The 22,817-nt window shown below is 36.5% G+C and overlaps 1 protein-coding gene across 1 annotated transcript in view; it reads left to right on the forward strand.

The window, feature by feature from the left end:
- LOC113440319 (uncharacterized) overlaps positions 1-22,314 on the forward strand; it is a 92,480-nt gene extending 70,166 nt beyond the window's left edge. The window contains exons 7-15 of the mRNA XM_026706652.2: positions 2,323-2,430; positions 7,615-7,724; positions 8,211-8,259; positions 10,222-10,342; positions 11,018-11,112; positions 13,471-13,536; positions 14,092-14,191; positions 16,488-16,640; positions 19,037-22,314. Of these exons, the coding sequence (XP_026562437.2) occupies positions 2,323-2,430; positions 7,615-7,724; positions 8,211-8,259; positions 10,222-10,342; positions 11,018-11,112; positions 13,471-13,536; positions 14,092-14,191; positions 16,488-16,640; positions 19,037-20,628 (2,394 nt within the window). The 3' untranslated portion in view covers positions 20,629-22,314. The remainder of the gene's footprint in view (positions 1-2,322; positions 2,431-7,614; positions 7,725-8,210; positions 8,260-10,221; positions 10,343-11,017; positions 11,113-13,470; positions 13,537-14,091; positions 14,192-16,487; positions 16,641-19,036) is intronic.
- Positions 22,315-22,817: the final 503 nt, after the last annotated feature.

The following is a 22,817-nucleotide window of genomic DNA, read 5'->3' on the forward strand; positions in this document are numbered from 1 at the left end:
CCAACCAGCACATTGTATGTATACATATAGAAGATGGCTTGATGTTTTTATGTTTTGTTTGTTTATGTTTGTTTTTAAAAACCAATAAAAACATTAAAAAAGAGAGAGGTTACTTTCTGTATAATAGAGAAGTAACAGCTTTTTTGGCTTGGGGGAACATTAGAAAAGTTCATTATACTTCACTTACTGTATTTGAGTTGCAGTATAGATTTTGTACTTGTTTCTTAAGGAAGCCTAAGATGCTTCCGTTTTTTCTTTCCTTTTTGTGGTCATAGTTTCTTATATTGTATTCCATAAATTCAGTATTTACTTCATACTTTAAATTTTAATAGTCTGAACATTGTATAATAATTGTGTTCATATATATATATATATATATATGCACAGTATGTTTGGTCTCCTTCCTGACCATCCTAAGCTTGAAGTGGAAATCTAATTAAAAGAGTCCACATAAAAAGAGAGATATATATGCATTGAATAGTACTCTCTCTTAGTTTCTCTCTCTCCCTCCGCTTCTTTCTCCTTCTATCTCTGTCTCTCTCACTCTGTGTATATTCCACCAATTAATTCTGTGCTGTAATTAAATTTAATTCATTTGTTGTAAATGTCCATCCAAGAAAACATCCTAGTATGCAGAAAGAAGTGATTGAGGTTTTTTTTTCTGAACTTGTTCCAATTTATTAAATTTATCCTTAGAAAGTTGACAATTTGATCAATGAGTTTATGAGCTTATTCACTGCTCTTTGGCTATATTTTGCCTGTTCCATTCCTTGCTCAGGCTAACTTCATTCTTCTACATTCAGCATTCAATATATCAAAGTCAGATAATCACACCTGTAGAAAATTTGATTCCTCATTTTTCTAGCTGGGCAAACAAGATAAGGAATTTTAGCTTTAAATTCTATATTACATTCAGTCTCCCCCACCCCCCCCGCGCTGTCTCATTTCACTGAAATGTTGGTGAATAACTCTAAAGCTAATCCAGCTTTTCAAATGTAGAATAACACTTTGTATATTGTTTTTTAATTTTGTATATTATTTTTGTATGTTGTTTTTTAATTTTGTATATTATTTTTGTATATTGTTTTTTAATTTCCTAGTGGGAGTTGGACTCCCCCTTTTTTACAGCATTTTCTTCAAGTGTCAGAGACATTGCAGATGAGGTGCAGATGAGCTTTAGATATCTTGATAACTGAATCAGAAAATAAAATGATCTTTAAAATTATATTACTGTATAAAACAAGAAAACTATAAAATATATACACTGTATATATTTTGAAAAAGAAAAAATAGAGCAATGAAAACAAACAATGGCAATATATGATTACACACACACAAAGACACACATACACACAGAGGTCTTATATTTTTTTGCCACCAAAAAAGGCACCAGGTCTTATTTTTGGGAGATGTCTTCTACTGACTCACCTCGTGGTGGTGGCATTAACAGCCCCGCCCAGCAGAAACCCACTGCAGGCCCACTTCTTCTTTGTGTCATCCCCAGCCAGTTTCGCTGTCAGGAAAGGTCTCTGCAACCTATCAGAATTGACCAATACAAAGTAAAGTATCCATTTCAATAACTGTGCAGGGGTGAATCAGTCCATTTCCAGACTGCATATGTTTGCATTTACTCCCTCACAAAATAAAATTTAAAAATTATCAGATTTAAAAGCTTATTTTAAGGATGTAGTTTAATATGCAGATAGGGAGATGTTGATCAGTTTGGTTTATATTTCAATTCATAAAGAGAAAATGCTTTAATTATCCCAAGTATAAAATACTGTATAGGACCAATAAATGATGAAACAACCTTGAATTCTATACATTAATACATTAAAAAGAAGTGAAGTTAGGATCTTAACCATTGGTTTAAATAACAAATTTCTGTTTGAAAGTGAATGAAATAATTCTTTATGTTCAGTCTTGGGACTGGGGGAGTCAGTGATGCATCAGCAGGTGCTTTCATATTGTATCAACACTAACTACTGTTACCAATGACTCATCAGGATGTACTTTCGTGACAAACTCTACCCAAATTACATTAATTAAATGTAAATAAATATACATGTTGCCTGAAACTCCCATCTTTTGGACAGGATTTCCACCCAAACTTTGAGTCATCTGATAAACTACTCAGCATTTGAAATGAAAATGTCTATTAATCAGTGCTTCAAATGTTAAGACACAGGGTTTTTTTTTCTATGCATAATATGTTAATCACATTGGATTGCATCTGCCAAAGGAAATTCAGAAGAAAATAGGTTTTGTTAGCTCCTGATAATTGGACCATGATCTTGCTTTTTTTTTTTTTTGTATTTATAGATGTTCCGCAGAGTTTATAAAGGGATTCCCCTCCAAGTACGAGGCCAAGTCTGGTCACTCTTACTGGATATTGAAAAGATTAAGATGGAGAATGAAGGAAAGTATGAGGTAAAGTATCTTATAATTCATGATAGCATTATAAAGTACACCAAGTAAATAACCAGCCTCATGGTTACCTACATATATGATAAAACAGTATTTATTTTTTCCCTGCACCCAGAGATTAGGGAAAAGTGTTTTTAGCCATAAACTTCCTCCCAAACTATTTGTAATTATGTTGTTGCCTCATGGAAAAACTTACTCACACCCTTCAACATTTGAGTATTATGTTCTACATCCCCATTCCTGTTCACATGGGAGTGTGATGGGATGTGTGGTTAGGACATTGAGTTGGAGATTAGCAAGCCTGTGTTCAGACCCAAATGCGAGTGCTGCTGCATGACAGGATGAGCTCCCATCATTTGTTCCAGCTCCTTGATGGGAACATACCCCCGCCCCCCCCACAAGGTGTTTCCTGGGTAGCAGTGATGTCCCCAGCTAATCCTTTTAACCCAGAAGTGCCTTACCTCCCATGTGAACAGGACAGGTATTTCTGTTCACATAACATCAACATGTTTCTTGAAGAATAGCTCAGTCACCTCCCTTGGCAGCTATTAATAAATCTAGGACTTTCTAAAACTACATAAAGGAGACACTTCACTCCAAAGGCTTTATGTGGAATGACATAAAGCCTTAGAAGCGAGTTCACAATTAGCAAAAATTAAAATCATGAAAAGGCTGTTAAATTTCTCAAATACCCAACCTGGGGAAGACTGCTCTCCTAAATTGGTGGAATCCAGAATTTCAAGTTCCTAGTTTGTAAATGTTGTAAAGGATGAAAGTGGCTCTCTGTGCCCAATAGGCAAAACTATCCAAATTAAGAAAGTGGTCAGAGATGAATTCCTGGACTAGGAAGACATTGGTCTATAACCATCCAAACCTACAAGTCGCCTTCCACCCCAGAAGTAAGATTTAATTTTTCACCGCAGAAGTAAGAGTTTTATTTCTGCAAATAAATTTCTACAAAGAAGGAAGCAGCCAGGGACTTTTATGCATTCATTTCAGTAATCCATATGCTGCTGATGCTGGAGATTATGTCTCTTAAAACTACTTTGGTCAAAGGATGGGGAGAAAAGGGAAATGTTGCAGCTAAATTCTAGTTGATAAATGAATTCTTCTATTATGCTCTTAACCCAACTATCTTCACACCCACCCACTCCCACATATAGATAAGTTTGGGTAAGTAATTTAACATCTTGAAAAGTTCTTTCTTTCTTTCTTTTCTTAAAATCCTTTCCCTCTCTTCCTCTTCTCTTTTCTTTCTTTTCTTTCTTTCTTTCTTTTGCTTATTTGTGTATGTATTGTGACTGGTTTTAATTGTAAAAATTAATAAACTATATTTAAAAAAAAAAAAAAGAAAGAAAAGTTTTGCAATGCAGAATCATGCTGAAACAGAGTGCCATAGCCATAGTTCAAATAGTCCAAGGACAAATCAGCCAGGTTCTTGCTGGGTCAAATTGGGCCAGGCAGCAAATCCTCTGGGAGAGGAAATTCTATGATAGTGTGATACGTGTGTCCCAGCAGTCTGATGCTTGCACTTTACGGTGTTGTTGGTTGTCAGCAATAATTAGAATATTCCCATTCAGTGACGTAGCAGGTAATCCTTTCTCTGGTATTCATAGATGAGGACGTAGTCAATAGGCTTCAGGGTTATGGCACCTGCCAATGTGGAAGGCTGGAATGACACTTTCACTTCTGTAGAAATAGATTGAAGTCACTTAATGAGCACTTATCAGACAAGTGAAATCTCCCTTTTTAGTTAATTAGGCAATTTCCACCTTACATTGGCCAGCTTAACACCATTTCAAAGGGACAGAAGCTATATTTCCTGCTAGAAATGGTTCTTATTCCCATTAGAGCATGTGTGAAAACCTTTGGCCATTAAAGATAATTGACAGCAGTAACTTTAGTCAATTGCATATCTCAGTTCTGCCACTCTTCACAAATGTAATTCTGTGGCTGAACAGGGTTGTAGAATTACAACTTGATACCTAGTGTTTTACAAATAGTCTTGTTAACCTGACTGCAGGAACCCCCATGCCACAATCTAATTGTTCTGACCCAGCTCCCCAAACATGACAAACCCTCTGATGTGAACTCAAAAGATTCCTTTATTAGGAATGCCGGCAGCCCCAGCAAAAAAAAAAAAAAATCTCGCAGATTAATAAGTCCGTCTGGCCAGAAGTTATCTGCCAGACCTATTCATCTCCGCCCCCTGCCTTTTATCCCCAGAGCTACGGTGCGGCCTCTCTAGCAGTGGTGGCTCTTCCTTCCCCAGGATCGGCCTACGGCTTTCCACAGCTTTCCTATTCCCTGCCTTCTGCAGAGCCTCAGATCAGGCACTGGACCCAGCTGTTCCTCCTCTTCTTCATCAGCTACACCTCCAATCTTTTAAAATTTGAGTTTAAAAGTCAAAATCATCTGTTTGAATTGGGTTCAGAAAACAATTGATGCCTTTTTAACACAAGTAGTATAATAGGATTTGCCTGGCTAATGAATTGGGGGCTGAAGATTCTTAATCAAAGACAGCCTCATGTAACTGGCATTTTATTAGTCCAGTTTGGACACTGCATTCCCCTGGACTGGGTCAGAGCTGGCATGCCAATTGAAGGGGTAAAAAGAAATGATCGTTCGGTGGAGTGGCAATTTAATCATATTATGCAACCCTATATTATTATTTTTAATATTTATGTTGCTATTTATATTGCTATTATATTGCTAAGGTAATTCTCACGCCCTTAATATTCATGCTAAACAGATTTTGAAGGATAACACACCGACATTTTAAAATTAAATAAATGGCTTGATTCTTTGTAAAAGTAGCCTATTCAGCATGGTGTAACAAGTTAAAGGAAGTGGGTTAGATAAAACCAGATAGTGACACAGATTAAGAACCTGTTTCTCTATAATAATCTCGACCATTGCAACCTCCTTACAGGATGTTACTATTTGGCCATGTCTCATAGCAAGTGATCAGAATAAATAGAAGTCACAAGCTGTTGAATTAAGCTCCTGAGGGATCTGCTAACTAAAGGACTTATAATATAATAGACTGTAGATGAACATAAATTCTGAGAATCAGCTATTTATAATCCTTCCTATCCTTTTTGCCACTTAATATTTATACAGAATAAAGCTGGAGTTAGAGAAAAGCTTTTTGTTTAAGGGGGGGGCGGGGGGCATAGGTTTTCTTTGAAATCAGTGGGCCTTTCTGCGTTTTATTGTTCATTTCTTTTCTCTTGGCAATACCTTTTGGGAACTCAAGTATTTCCTTCATTACAGGTAGTCTCTGACTTTACGACCACAAGTGAGCTCAAAATTTCCATTGCTAAGTGAGGCAGTTGTTAAGTGAGTTGCACCCCATTTTATCGCCTTTGCCACAGCTGTTAAGTGACTCACTGCAGTTATTAAGTGAATTGTGCAGTTGTTAAGCAACTCTGGCTTCACCCATTGACTTTGCTTGCCGGAAGCCGGCTGGGAAGGTTAGAAATGGGGATCACGTGAGCCCAGGAATGTGTGGAAACTGGTTATAAGCCACTTTTTTCAGTGCTATTGTAACTTTGAAAGGTCGCTAAATGAACGATTGTAAGTTGAGGAATAACTGTACAGTTTTTCCAGTTGGAGTATCTGGTATTTCCAGCAGTGAAATCTCTTTTTTAAAATCTCTGGTCAGCTAAGAGGAGGAAAAGCAGGTATGTTGGGAATCAGGATCGTGTCCACTCTCCAAAAATATTTGCTTATATATATAACTCACCTTTCTCTTGAGTATAGATAATAAGGAATTAATCAGCCATTAAAATACTGTTAGTGTAATGCAAAACAATTTTGTTCAGTAATACAAAATGGTGTTCGTGTTATCTGAAGTCTTAAAAGGAAAAGTGCCTTGTATGTTTTATGGCAAGTATATTTATATTTATCCCAGAATCCCCCAATAACACTTGTGACTGTATGACTGTAATTTTGTCACTTGTATCCTTACGATTTATATTGACTGTTTCCTATGACTATCATTTAGGGTTGTACCTTATGATTCTTGAGTCTTGACAGATCTTTTCTTTTATGTATACTGAGAGCATTTGCACCAAGACAAATTCCTTGCGTGTCCAATCACGCTTGGCCAATAAAGAATTCTATTCTATTCTATTCTATTCTATTCTATTCTATTCTATTCTATTCTATAGTGGGGAGGGGGATGATTATCTTTTCCTTTCTCTATTGCTTGTTATGCACTACTGGTTTAAAGTTGCTTTAGGCCCAGAAATCTACCTTTACTTAAATTACTTTTTGAGATGAGGCTTTCTCAACCAATTGACTTCAATTAGTTATTTAATTAGTAGCATATGTTGAAAACATCTCCATTTACTTTTGAGTTTAGAAGTAATTTAGTATAAAGCTAAAGGTCTTTAGCCTTATGTGCATGATACTTTATATCTGTATATATTAATCATCTATGTGTTTTGCATGTGTATAAATGTATTTAAATCATGTCTGCCACATAGGGCAAGAGAACTCTCTATCCAATTATCTATTTATAAATCAGAATTTTCTTAACCAGCTTACAAACAGACAAAAGACCATGCTAGCAAATTTTCTTGCTGGATTGTAAAATTGATTTGTTTGCAACTAAAACTTATCTTAACTATAGCTTTTTACAATTGAATAATAATTTATTTATTTCCTTCCTTCCTTCCTTCCTTCCCTCCCTCCCTCCCTCCCTCCCTCCCTCCCTTTTATATAGCCATACATTTGGGATACAATGCAAGGTGACATACATAATTATTAATGATCCCTATAAAAACAACTTAATGAATAATGATGATGATGATGTAGAAAAACACATGAAAACATGAAGACATTAGGTATTAGGTTTAGGGAGCAATTCCTGAACTCTTCCCTCTAGTTTAGAGCTCTGGAGAGAGAGGTCTTTTCCAAGGGCAGGTCTCTCTGTGTCTCTCTAATTACCAACATACACACAAAAATGGTATTTTTCTGACCACACTCTCTTACTATGGAAAGCTGACCCTTGTAGTGTCAGATTGCTGTGGTTTTGGAGAATGAAGGTCCTTCATGCTGACAAATAAGATAATAAGGTTTTGGAAAGTTGCTCCAGAAGCAATCTAGCCCAAGGGTCAGAAAAGTTTTTCACTTCTGATTTTGAAGTTCTAATACTATAATTCACCTTGATTTGCCCAGAAAATGAAAGAACAAGCCAGAAGCTTCTCATCAGAAATCAAACAAATAGATCTGGATGTCAATCGCACTTTTCGAAACCACATCATGTTTCGGGACCGCTATGGAGTAAAGTAAGCTTCTCATATGTGGATCTCATTGGTTTATCTCTGATTGTTTCTGTTTGTTTGTTTTGTCTATTAGTTACAAACACATATGTATTTGTAGCAAATAAATGTTGGTTTATCTCATTTAATCTTTTGTGGCTGGTGAAACTTCTATCTGCGGAACAGAGAATTTTCTTGGTCAGTTTATGATGTTAATTTCCTAATTTCATCAGAGAATGGAAGGCAGAAACTGGTAGATCACATAATCTTTTTACAGTGTTTGGGGTTAACGTGATAAAACACAGAGTCCTTCTCTTTGTTGATAGATTCTTAAGAGCACCAGACCTGTATCTGATGAACCTATCAATTGAGAAGGAAACATTGGTTCTTATTTTACTCTAAAATCAAAAGATATTTCTGAAAAGCTTTTAGTAGAGAACAGATTAACTGGTTTATTAAGCTAATGTTAAGACACCAACTTGATATTCTTGGTTGGTTTTCTTTTTAATATAGACAACAAGCTTTGTTCCATGTCCTGTCAGCTTACTCTGTTTACAACACGGTAAGTAATTGAACATTACGAGAACCTGATTTGACAATAAAGGTACAGTATAGATTAGATTAAAATGGCAAAGCAGACTTTCAGAATGGCATTAAGCAGATTAAAGGTATATAAAAAAGAATTTTATCTAAAACCAATATACACTTATGAAAGATTACACACACACGCACACACACTCACACTCATTCCCATCTTTGTCCCATCTTTGTGTCCATGCATCCATGAAGCTTGGGCTAAAAAAAAGAAAAGGAATCACTTTTGGTACAGACTTAATTCGTGAAGACTAGATCTCTACAGATTGCAATCATTTGTATAACCTCTATTTATTTATGCAAAGGAATGCTATAATTGTTTCTAAATAGTTGTGACTTTAGTCAGATGAGGATGTTGGTTAAATTCTCTGCGTGGTCTTTCTTACTTCATTAAGTGGCAACCTCATGGTACAGGACTCCAATTTGTTATAGTCCCTTGTCTTATTTCTAATCAAAGGGCACAGAAATTATAATGTCTTTAAATTACATACAGGATTTGCTGCTTTGATGTACCAACAGGAATTACTTAATTAAATTAAATTAATGGAATTAATTATATTAATCCAGGTGATCCAAGAAACAGAAAATACACCTTTTCTATGTTTTTACCTAGATGGTGTTTCTTCCTTTATAAAATTTAGACTGGCTTTTTTGAGCTTTTTCCTTATTTTATGTTGCAATGCAATGCCATGTTACATAATTTCAGTTCATGAAAATGTGAGAAGTGACAATAGTTCTTTTTATGTCTTAGGGCTAATTTTATATCACAGACTCCCCAGGATCTATATATAGCATTGTTGTCCTCATGTAGCTGTCGAAATATTTACAAAATATTTCAGACTGAATTTCTGCATTAAGGGTGAATAGTTTCACATTTAGCCTCCCAGATCATTTGAGTCCCAACTAGTTCTGTCCCTTACTGGCAAACAAACCCACCCAGATGCTTTCCTGAAATCTTTTCCGAGCATTTTGAAGAAATCTCTCTCCAAAGTTTTCCTATCTCTCACCCAATGAAAAAGGGAGCAGGTTTCAGGAGTTATAAAAACTTTCCAGGCCTTTGAAAATGTTTGTCTTCCCAAAAGGAGTGTTTTAAAGCAGGGCCTCCTAGGATTCATCCAATTGTTACTTTGCCAATAGTGAAGGTGCAGGAAGACAAGAGCCAGCTACTCTTTAACCCTTCTAACAAGGGCTAAAATGATTCTTTTCATATAACATCTGTAGATTCAGAGTTTAGAAAAGACAACGTTTGGCCTCTTTCTTCTGAAACTGTGCAGTCCCCTGGATGAAACTGGAGGGACAGTGTTTTCTTTGACCACTTTTTTCCTGTATATATTTGGTTCTACCTACACTTTTAAGAGGTGCTTTGGACTGAAAATAAAGCAATAAAATCTTTCAGGATTCTTTGAGCTTCCCAGATAATTTGGGGGAACCTCTTAAAGTAGCAATAAGTGTTATTCAGGAGAATGGCAAAGTGGAGCTGCTTGAAGATCGATAAGCTGCTGGACAGAGAGTGAGGCAGGAAACACTTCTGGGTTGAAGAGGTCCAACCCAAAAGTGGAAGTGGAGAAATTTCTTTGTTACCCATTGCACTGAGTGGCTGAAATGGGATCTTCCTTTGGTTCAGATGCATTAAAATCTTACAAGAATTTGTAAGTGCATCATCATAACCATTGGTTGACTTAACCAAGTCACCCAGCCCTGTCCCTTAAAGGCCTCTTTCCTGTATCCTCTTCCAGGCAATGCCCATTGTCTATAGTGAACTTTGCCATCGAAATGAAATTTTTCTGTGAGTCAACAAATCATGCTTTTGTCTGAAAAAAAAAAAGGTAAAATGCTAGGGTTATGTTGTGAACTTAGGGAAGTTTCATTTTGTGCTTGTATGTGCAATATACTCTACCCTGTAAATTGCTCATCTTGTGTAATCATCCAGGAAGTGAGTTACTGCCAGGGCATGAGTCAGATTGCAGCTATCTTGTTGATGTATTTGAATGAAGAGGATGCCTTTTGGGCCCTGGCACAACTGCTTACCAACCAGCGGCATGCAATGCATGGTAAGGTTTCAGTGGCAAACACCTTCATTTATTTGCTTGTTTCTTTATTGTATTTTGGGTTCAGTCTGGCTGAAAGTCTAGATTCTTCCTTTTTATGTGCTTCTTGTAGTCTCCTTATTCTTCATGTCTACTGTTGAGTTTAAGCATGAGGTACAAATAAGCTCTCCTTGGAATCAATTAACCTTAAAACATCAATGCTGTCTTGCAACTTCATAGTGCTGTAGTACCTACCAATCAGAGGCTGTGTTTAAATACGAACCACCAAAATGGGGATAGGGATTCTGATGTACACAAAGCACCTTTTTTTCTGCGCATCAGGCAAACTTTGAGAGAGGTTCCTGAGTTTGCCTGATGGAATGAAAAGTTATATATTATGCATTAGGTAAGTCTCTCACAGGTTTTCATACGATCATCAACAAGTTAGACAAGGTTGCTTTGACTGTGTATAATACAGAGGACATCTATATATACAAATATGTGTGCACATAAACTCCTGATCTTGTCCAAATGCAAAGCTCACAAACAAGGAAATATAAAAATGTATTTTCACAAATGTGTTAGAGTTCCTTGGAAGTCTTAGGAAATTCAAGTACTTATTATACAATGAAGTAAGATGCTGTGCTGTATTTCTTTAACACATTGTTAGTACTTTTGTTTCCTTTTTTTTTGCTAAAGGATTTTTCATTCCTGGATTTCCAAAGTTGCAGAGATTCCAAGCTCACCACGAAGCAATCCTAAACAAGCTTTTCCCAAAGTTGAAGAAACACTTGGTAATGCTTTCTTTTGTCAAGGGAACAGCAGCAAAATCAGCACGTGTTGGTTTCTGCTCCTACATTATACACACACACACATACACACACACAAAAACGTGTGCGTGTGTGTGTGTTTTCTTATGTTTTCGTGGGTAAATACCATACATACATAAACATAGATACATATATGATTGATTGAAAATATATATATATATATATATATATATATGATTGTTTGCCGTGCATTTTTTTTTAGAGTGTTCATTGCATCAAATACCAGAAAAGGTGTCATCTCCAAATATATTATTAGAAATATTTTTGTAACAGCAGGGATAAATCTGTACAGGAAAGTCATACCACTTCTCCCAGGAGCTTCTTGCTCACTTTTCTATCTTAGTATACTTCTCAATAGTTACAGTTGCTATCAATTGTGTGCTAAGGGGGTCTTCCCATTATTCCTATGCATGAGATAGACAAGGATCTCCTAGCCCAGGGGTGTCAAACTCACAGCGTCACGGCGGTGTCACGTGATGTATCGGGACTTTTTTCCCCTTCGCTGAACCAAGCTGGGACAGAGCCAGTATGTGACACATTCGGCCTGCGGGCCAGGATTTTGACTAATCCCTTTGCCTTGTGGCAAATAGTATGGAGAAATGTGGGAAAATACACTGCTCAAAAAAACAAAGGGAACACAAAAATAAGACATCCTAGATCTGAATGAATGAAATATTCTTATTAAATACTTGGTTCATTACATAGTTGAATGTGCTGACAAACAAAATCACACAAAAATTATCAATGGAAATCAAATTTAGCAACCCATGGAGATCTGGATTTGGAGTTAGACTCAAAAAAAAAAATTTTTTTTAAACAAATTTTATTAAGTTTTACAAAACGATACACAAACAAAACATAGAATATAATAACATAAAAGATCCCTTCTGAGAAAATCAATAAAACACCTCAATAAAACACCTTATTTAAAGACAGAATAATTCCAAATTGTCACATTTCCATACAAGCACAATTTAACATATATATTTACCCCATCTGCTCAACTTCATATCCTATCCCAGCTTCTCTTTGTTCCTCCCTTTCCTTCTATTATTCAAATTATATTTCTTTTACTTTAGCTTGTATACATTCTTTATATCCATCTGTCTTATTTACAGTTTCATTATTCTCTTCCAACAGTCTTCTTACATTCTTCTAAGATTTCAAGCATGGACATGCAAAACACAAAACGTACATACCTAAAACTTCTTTTGGGAAAGCGGCTTACCCCGGGTTACCTCTTTTTATACAGACATAAATCAATTTCATGCTCACTCAATATACTACCTCATATCTTGTTAACATTCAGTATTTTCTATATATTTTCTCTTCTCTATTCACTCTCATAATTCTATTATATTTATTTCATCTCATTTTAAATAATTATACTTTTATCTTTTGTCTGTTTTCTTCAATAATCTATTTATCTTTTCTTTCCAATACAATATTTCTCCTGTAATCACTGGTTGAAGCGTGACCACTTTTATCTTTCCCCTAAATTTGATACTTAAAATAATACATACTTTCCATACTGATTCTGCTTAACACAAAGTAAGATAATAAAACAAAAATAAAAAGAAGCTTAAATTTATAGTATAATCAAAACAACATTCCACAGAAAATTAAACTCTATTGTTTACTCTTAAACATTTTATATATTCCCTTTAGTACAGCAGCTACCTAAGTGGACAGTTTGATTTCACAGAAGTCTGATTGACTTGGAGTTGCATTGTGTTGTTTAAGTGTTCCCTTTATTTTTTTGAGCAGTGTACATTCCGTGGCACCATCTCCTGATCCTTGCAGCTGAGTTGTATCTCCGGGGATAGCAGTCTCCCCCACTTCTCCCCCCCATCCCTTTGAGAAAATAGAACAAGATGAGGAGTGGGTTTTTTTTAATAATAATTAAAAATCTCAATGTCCTTTAGATAATACATGCAAAATACTCAGTGACGAAGGATAAAATATACACTCTGCCACAATTACAAAGACATTTTGAATGAACCTCCTTAATATGCTCACAACAATTGTATGGAGGAAAAGAGGGACAGGGAACTATATTAGTTATCCACTGAGAAAATGCATATGAAAGAGAATTAGAATGAGTAACCAGTGAAATAAAATGCTGCTTATTGCATGGTAGCTAGTTTAATTTAAGAAAGAAAACTACCAGTATCTATGAAGAGATGACCTTGAGAACCTGAAAGCATGTGAATTACAGTTCACAGATCTCTAATTTGCTCGTCTTGTAAAATGAGATTCTTTTTTAATTTGGTCTCTCTCTGTCTCTGTCTATCCCTCCCTCCCTCCCTCCTTCCTTCTTAGGATAAGGAGCAGATGTTGACAGGAATTTATACAACTAAGTGGTTCTTACAGTGCTTCATTGACCGGGTAGGGGACTGGGGGAGCAAACATTTCAGACGCTTCCTCCAATGTCATTACAATACTAATTTACATTGTGTCTTTCTGCTTGTAATTATTTTCATTTGATGTAGAATTATAATCTCACATTTTAAATGTTTTTATTTTATTAGTAAATATAAGAAACTGTTCAAAACAAACTACATGCATTACAGTGATTAAAATAAACTAAGGGGTAAGGAAACTAAGGAAATATTATGTATAATATTAATGTAAAATTAATGCAATCTGTTAATTTATTATTAAATCTAGTCTAATTTCTGACTGATAAACAAACAATTCCATGCTATATGGGATTTCTGATGGGCCTGGTTTGATTTTTAAGTTTATATTCCCCCAGATGGAGACCATTTTTATTTACCTTCCCTTATTGACTTTTTATAAAAATATGTCACAAAATGAACTTGAATCTTGGTTTTGAGTTCATCTTGAAAATGTTACTTTGATGAGACCTGGTGCTCTATCGATACATTGTAGTTTGCATATTGCCAAAATTCCTTTTTTTTTTTTTAACACTACACACAGACTCCGTTTACACTAACCCTGAGGCTGTGGGATATTTACATCCTAGAAGGAGAGCGGGTTCTTACAGCTATGGCATACACCATTCTCAAACTGCATAAAAGTAAGAAGTTGGTTTGATTATTCAGCGCTTTTTAAAAAAAACTTGATACAACATTTATAAAAGAAGCATCTTTTAAAGACAAGGCTGCTGCAGAAGTGTTCAGAAAATTGTGCTTTCATTGTCCCAAATACAGGATGGCAGATTTCAGGTTTTATTTTCTTTGCTTGCATGACAACTGAAATCTACTCATGTGGGTCCTTGCTATTACAATATAATTTCAGCAAAACTGGAATTGTTCTGGAGACACTGTATTCTTGCTTCTCTCCGGATTTCTTAATTCTTTAAGAAGAGAACTTTCAAATTCTGTTGGATATTGTGGTTTTTCTGTAAGAAATGATTGTGCCATTTAATGCTGCTTTTCCTGCAAGCAGTACCTATGAATGTCCCTGCAAATGCATTCATCTGTTGTACAGTGGCAGAGGCTGCCATGCCTCTGCCTCCATGCTGGGACTCTCTGAATTTCCATACTGAAATTTAGAATCCAGCTTAGTCTCTCTACTGTGGCTACTTGAAGATGTGGGGACTTCAACTCCCAGAATTCCTCAGCCAGCATAGCTGGCTGGGGAATTCTGGCAATTGAAGTCCACACATCCCCAAGTAACCACAATTGAGAAATGCTGTTCTAGACAATCAGTAAAGATTATCAAATGGTCTCCACAAACGAGTACAGTACACACAATACGAACAACAAAAAAGAGTCTGCCTTAAGATTCATGCACTTTATTATTCCCATAGGTCAGAGGAAAACTAAACCTTACTGAGAGAAATTATAAAAGACAGGCTAGAAAAGGGATGATGATAGATAGGCCTTTCTGACAAATTCCACCGAGAGAAGCCAGCTTAATCTAATATTACAAAACAGAACAATGAGTCTCATAGCAACTTAAACAGTTTATTTTTTGAACTTGAGATTGGCAGCTTTCTGAATCTAAGGGGTAGGCAAACCTCTGTTGGCATTGCAAGTGTGATCACCCTCCCTCTCAAAATCTTTTATTACAGCTCAAAACTTCTTGAAACAGGCATAGTTTATGCCATAGTTTATGTACTGTATTTTGTAAAAGGAAAAAAACACAAGTGTGGTCATACCCTCTAAATAAAGCATAGAACTCCCAAACCAGAAATAACAAATCTGTCTACTTGTGCAATAGGTATTCTGTTCACTGTAGCCTCAGTTGCCTTTTTTAACAAGTATGTGATATCTGTGCCCTTAGAAAGTTGTACATAACAGACCAGAATCCAGCCTATGGTCTTGTGAAGATAATTCGAAAATTGCAGAAGTGAGAATAGGCCATTAACCCAAGCATACTTGGACCTTGTGAAATAAAATATGCAGTAAATGTTTATACGTAGCCTTACTATGACTGTGTATAATAAAAGTATAATCCCAGATCTTTATTTTGTAAAACGTAACAGATCACTGCATACAGAATATTCCTGAGAGATGAAATCTAAAATCAAGATGAGTTTAACTCACACTTTTGAATGCAAAATAGTGTCCTTTAAATCATGAAGATGTGTTTGGCCAAATTGCCTTGCAAGTATAGGTAGTCCTCAACTTAAAACAGTTCATTTAGTGACTGTTCAAAGTTACAGCAGTACTGAAAACAGTGGCTGTTTTTCCACACTAAGAACCGTTGCAGCATCCCCATGGTCACGTGATCAGAATTAAAATGCTTGACAACTGACTCACATTTAGGACGGTTGTAGTGTCCCGGAGTCACATGATCCCCTTTTGCGCCCTTCTGACAAGCAAAGTCAATGGGGAAGCCAGATTCACTTAACAACCATGTTACTAACTTAACAACTGCAGTGATTCACTTAATAACTATAGCAAGAAAAGTAAAATGGAGCAAAACTCACTTAACAACTATCTCGCTTAGCAACAGAAATTCTGGACTCAGTTGTGGTTGTGAGTGGAGAACTACCTGTAGCTGAATTTCAGCTGCAGATTGGATCAATCGCAGAATGCAGCTTTACTCCCCCTAGTGGTAGAACATCAGAATCATCCCGTATTTAATCGCAAATGCTGGGAATAGCTTTATTTATATAAAAGGATTTAATCGATATAAACTTTAGTCTTGAAGTTACACAACTGTAAATTCTTGCCAGGATGGATGTGAAGACATCCCTTTGATCGCAAAGGCAGAAAATGGTATCTAAACCGATAACCATAAATTTACCACGGTTCATTTAAATAACATCTTTGATCCGTTCCACTGGGTATGTCATTCAGTAGAAATTGTATCAGGATAATGGCAGCGTCTTTATCGAGCTGATGTTTCTGTTTCCTGCTTAGAACGCTTGTTGAAAATGAACCTCGAAGATCTGCGGGAATTTCTGCAAGAAAAAATTGCTGCTTCTCTGCAGTTTGAAGATGATACTGTAATTGAGCATTTACAAGCATCCATGGCAGAACTGCGTAAAATGAAATTTGATCTTCCACCTCCACGTAAGTCAAAGTTTGAACAATGATGCATATTTTTTTTAAAGGCACCGTTATGAATAGAAGGTTTAATTCCTGTTAAGATAAATAGAGAGCCACTTAACTTGCTTGAATGCCATGTCTAACAGAGCAGCTTTCACAAAATTAGTTTAACTGAGTGGGGAAATATGATCACAAGTACAGCATTCTTTCATTCTTTTTTATTAGAATTTTTCAGAATAATAAAAATGAATAAAATAAAAAGCCCTAAAAGAGCAAGGAAAAATAAGTATATAGAAAAGAAAAAAAGAAAAACATGAAAAAAGAAAACATAGAATTATGACTTCCACCCTTCTTTCTATTGAAAGAGTTGCCATTTTATTCTTTCCCATTTTTCTTTTACTCTTTAATTCCTAAATCCATAAATCATCAATTCAGTATTTTCTTCTTTCAACAAAAAGTCCAGTTAAGGCTTCCAGCCTTTCTGAAAAGTCTGTATTGTTTTTCCCTTGACTAAACTGGTCAGCTTTGTAATTTTCACAAGCTCCATCAATTTTTACAATCCAATCTTCCGTGAATATTCCATTATTTTTTCCATCTTTGTTTCTACAATAATCTTGTCGCATGTACGATATGTTTCCCATATTTATTTTCTAGCTCTTTGTCCATTAAACCCAATGAAAATTCATATAAATCACAATATCTTTTGCATCATTATATGAATTGGTGCTCTCCAAAATTCTTTCCTAAATACAGCACCTTTTCCAAAGCTACATTTTCACTATCACTTGTTGGAGAAAGAGCTGGATTTCTTACAGGCGGGATCATACTCAAGAGTGAAATACCTGCATTCCATTTTGAGGATCTCAGTTTCGGAGCAGATGGAAACTTTAGTCTAAATTCTTGTGCTTCTTCTGCCAATTAGGATGTAGATTATACTAAACTATGTAGTCATAACAATGAGTGGTTTCTTTTCCATTGCAATTAAAACTGTCCAGGCCAAACACCATAAAACAGCAGAAATCAATAAAGAGAATATTGAAAGTTAGTGCTGAAGACAATTGCACTGAAAATCTACCCGTCAGAAATGGAAAGGAGTGTGAGCACTGAAGGGACATTAGCATGTATGCTTTCTTGGAGAAGTTTCTTGTTGAGGTGATCAACTGACTGATTGACCTTCACACACTGTCTTGTGATTTACATATGCAGCTGGTCTATGTGCAAGAAGAAACTATTCCAATTACTCCCTTGAATTGACATTTTTACTTCCTCCTTTTTACTTCCTTCATATTTATTTCCTTCATTAATTTTATTTTGATATCCAGTGATAAATACTTGTTCATGTTGTTCTCCATAATTATGTCAGATACATTTTTCTGTAATAGCATCTTCTTTTTCCTTCTGGGAACAGGGTATTCATAAAAACAACATAGCTGACAGTATTTATTGAAAGTCTCATTGCCATATCTCAACAATATCTCTGAATGCCATTATAAGTTGCCTAGGTTGTCATGTCTCCAAAATTGAAAATATTTTGTTTTTCCCACAAAAATACATTTATTTTTTTTAATTAATTTCAATGTCTTAATATTCAAAATCATATTGTAACTTTCTCTGAAATCAAATTTTCTACAGCCAAAACCTTACTGTGTTTTTTGCTTTTTGTTTTTGAATACGTAAAGCTTATAAAATATTATTTCATTCTCTTATATTAAGGATTAAGCACTTGTCCAGTGTTTCCAACATTATGATTTTAAAGATGTCTAATTTCTTTAAAGGACTTAATAGGCAATTTTTCAAGGTAGTTAACAAAAGAAAAGGAAACTGCAAATTTAGAGTCCTTCGAAGGCTCCGCCATGGCTGGAACGAGAATGGAAAATTCCCCCATCTCCCAGTTCTGCCATCTTGCAAACTGCTTGTGAGGATCCACTGTAGGGAGAACAACATGGACAATCTAATCCCGCCTTAGGCCTGAAAGCCATCTGGGTAAATTTGAGCCACTCAGTCCTCCTCAGCCATGTTTGGGGAAAATAGGAGGAGAAAGGAGTAATGAGTATGTTGGCCGCCTTGAGTTATTTACTTAAAAACATAAAAGCGAGAATTTAAAAACATCTAAAAAATCATGCATCTTCTCCAAAGAGGGTTGAAGGACCAATGGACTTATGAGTTTCTTGTACTTAGTCACAATCATCAGCCCTGCAATTTCTTCTGTCGAAGTCCTATATATTATACCTTTTTAAGTGTTCAACAAAACTTCACATTCCTCTTCCTAATCCCAGTGATTGTTGTCCCTAGAAAGTTGCTTTCGATGCCTAATTTGTTTTTCATTACTTAAACAAAATAAAATCCAGGTCACTACATTTCATGTTTGTCCTTGGATTTAGTTTAATAGACTAATGCATGCCTGTACCTTTTTGTTGCAGCAAAATCTGAAGAATTCCCCAAAACACCCCTGGGGATGGAACTTTCTCTAAATCTACTCTCAGTGAAATCCAGCATAGCCAATAATGGTCAGAAAACGGCCATCAGTGACTTCAACAGTGATAAAGATGTCATAATACAATCTTCTCCAGATAAAAATGCTCATTGCCTGAATGAAGGAATTGATAACTCAAATATGGTCATACAGGAAAGAGCTTCTCCAGAGCACAATGGAACAGCCTTGCAGAACAAACTGGCGGATATGCATAACAATCCTTTCCAAAGATTTCCACCAAATGAAATCTTTGAAACTGAGGAGTACCAAGTCGAAGAAAGTGATAAAATATCTTCCATGGAGAGTCCTATAATACTAGGTAACATTCAGACAGTGGGGGGAGATCAAGATGTGACTTCAGACAGTGGGAAAGATAATTCATTAAAAAGCAGTAACTCTGAGAAGTGCAGCTTACAGGAAAATAAAGACATTCCTTTAGATGACAGGGACCACATTATTCCCCCTGTGCTGGAAGCTCAGACAACAAACAATTCTGACTGGGAGTCCCACTTGCAGGGTCAACCCTTGGAAGCTGACCTGTCTGTCAGCCACGACAGTACAACTTCGTTAACAAGGCCGAAGTCACTGCAACACTTAGACTCAGCCCCTTCTGTGCAAAATGCAACGGCTCTTGAGCAGGAGAGCACAACCTGCTCCTCTGAAGATTTGGTATCTGGAGGTGCTGCCTTGCTTAAAGATGATTTACAGCATCCCGCGTGTACAGAGGCATCTTCTACAGCAGAACACGGCCTCTTTATACCGCACGGTGTGCCAGGAAATCGAGTAGTGCCATGTAGAGAGAGGACCTCTGCCTCTCTCTCTCCTCCCTTCCAAGATGGCCAGCGACGGCCTTCTAATGTATCTCAATATGATAACCTGTCCGAAAATGAAGATGAGGCGCCCGCTACTAAGAAATTGGCAGATTCAACACCACCAACTGAACTCTGCACACCAGTATTAAAGTCTTCTAGACCCAAGTCTGCCTCACTTGGGGAGATAGACAATCTCCAAAGGCAAACCCAAGAAGTGACAGATTTGGCAGAACCGCCCAAAAACAATGGCCCTCTCACCTCATTCCCCATGCTTCCACATTCCAAACGCTGGTCTGGAGGAAGCAGCGTGCCTGTCCTTTCTGAGCCTGGTTGTGGTGCCCTCTTGCTGCCTGGAGGCCTCCAAGCCCGGCCTACTTCGTCTCCTGTGTTGCAGGATCAGCACAGTCCCTTCAGAATTATAAAAACTACCACCCCTCTTCATTTGGCTTACGCCACAGAGCAAGATTGCTTGAGCAAAAAGCAGGTGGCTCTCCCTTTGCCAGAGGCCAGCCACTGTCATACAGCGGATGGCGAAAAATACAGTCTTGTCCCTGGGGAAGCTGAGGTAGCCAGGGATTGTGTTCAGAAGTTGAAAAATGTTCTGGGTGGTTCACCTGCATTTCAGAAACCAAAAATACCACCCAAGATTTTCAAAGCACATTCAGAGAACACGTTCTCTTCAACCTGTTCCCCCATGGGGCAAATGTCTAAATCGGTCACATTCTAGAATTACTGAGAAAGAGGAAATTTGGGTCATATAATGTTTTCCGTAAGAGTTTGGAAAGGCAGAGCCTGAAGCAAAATTAGGAAGGTGATCACTTCGCTCATCAAAATGTATTCAGGAATTCAGGTTAAAGTTCACAGGCCAGGCCAGGCTAGGCTGGCAGCTAAAGGCTGCAGAGAACCTCTTACAAGATCTGGGTTGGTCTCCAAAGTATTTGAATTGTATGTCTCATCTTTTCCCTGACCAGATAAATGTTTTAACAGATTTAACTTTCTAAAAACATCAGTATTTCTAAACCCTTGCAGCTGAGAAATGAAAGACATAATTCAGAAGAGCAGCAAGTCCAAAGGGATTTACTTTAGGAAGAAGAAACCAGTCAGTTTTAAATTTGGGCCAGTAATACTTTTTTTTCCCCAGTAGCAATAGTAATGTTGTTTTTGTTTCAATTTAGTACTGTAGCTAATATACTATTACATATGAAGCTGTGCATACTATATATGCCAGGGAAGTTAATTTTCATAGCATCTATGCATATCAAACACACATCATATGTGTGTGCTTTCACTGAAATCAGACAATTTGACATGCCTTTTAAAAACTTTGGTTCCTCTTGCCCCACCATACCTCCTTGTTTACAGTGGTGGCATTTATTAAAGAGAAAGGAGATCCCAGCTGTACTTTGGTTCAATATGACCTTTTCAATATGTTACAGACACATGGGTAGCTTCAGAGAGAATTCCAGATAGTGAGGTAGAATGGTTTGCAATATGCTTTCCGGTGTTTCTAAGTTTGCTCAATTCTCAACTTGTTTATGAGAATGGATCCTCTAAGGATCTATTACAGGAAGTATTAGTTTGGAATGCAAGAAGTGTTCGAATTGCACTACAATGCAACTTTCACCTCCTAAGGAAGTTGTGACATCTTACTTGCCCTCATGCCATTGCCATCCCTTTGGAAATACTTTTACTTTAGATGAGTATTGTGTTGATTAATAAACAATTCTTGCACTGATATTAGAAGAAAAAAATAGAGAAAATATTGGTAGCTAATACAGTTCCTAAAAGTGGAGTCTCTGATCAAGATTATAACTTCCCTAGCTGTTACACAGTTGTGTAAGTAATGCACCTCCATTTCTCCAGGATGCAGTTCCAAGGGTAAAGATTCAAATCTTTTATTTTACTTAAATCCAGTTGAGATTTTCCTCAGAGCATGCAAAATTCATGGCTGCATTTGTAGCAGTTAAATTTAACAGAAGCAAAAGATGGGATCCTCTTTGGTTGATAAAAAATATTTTGTAGTCTGCATTTTCAGTTTTTCTGTAATTATGCTTCCTTTTGTTTTTAATAAGGTGTGATAACACATTCAGGCTATTGTAATTCTGCAGTGCATGCTTTTTTATTATTTTTACATCAGTTACATTTTGCAGCATCAGATGCACATTAAATACCTTCATGCCTTAAACCCGTGACATACATTTCCCACTGCAAGAATAACTAATGGACAATTCAAGGAATTGTAACAAGAAAGTTATAGTGTTACTTTAAGATGCCAAGAAAGAGAATCTAGTGTTTATTGTAAAGAGTCTGGGCTCCAATTTGCATGTCCTTAGGTTGTGGATGATGGGAAATGCACTTCAAGAACATGTAAAGAGTTCAATGCTATCTATTACTATTATAAACTTGTATTTGGAAAGAGGAAGGAGCAGACCTTGCTCCATCTGAGCTTGGACAACTGAATATTTTTAATTTATGCATATATTTTATCTTGTGTTCTGCTCTATACCTACCCAGGCAGCACCAGATTAGAAAATGTTCTTTGCTGGGGTATTTTTTTTCCTTTTGGTTGTTTTAGTTGTTGCTTTTTTTTTTTAGCTTAGCTGATGTCCGAGTTAAAGAAATGTTGGTCTAGATTTCCCAGGGTGCTCAAATGTCACGCTCATAACCTGATGCCCAATTTCTGGAACAAGATGGGGTTCAGAATTGTTGAAAGGGCAAGTTGCATTCCTTTGTGTAGAGGACATGCAAGTATCTTCTTTTGAAACAGCAAAGCCCATTTGGTTGGGTGTTTTCCCTTCTGCTGTTCTCCCTCTGTGTGTGTGTGTATGTGTCTGTTATAGAAGAACAGGTGCATCTCAGTGCTTCATAACTGGCAATTGGGCGATTCACTTCTGTTTGTTTGCCAGCTGCCCTCTC

Source organism: Pseudonaja textilis, chromosome 1 (genome assembly GCF_049901715.1).
Source record: "Pseudonaja textilis isolate UNSWEBS1 chromosome 1, rPseTex1.2, whole genome shotgun sequence".
In the NCBI taxonomy this organism is placed as follows: Eukaryota; Metazoa; Chordata; class Lepidosauria; order Squamata; family Elapidae; genus Pseudonaja; species Pseudonaja textilis.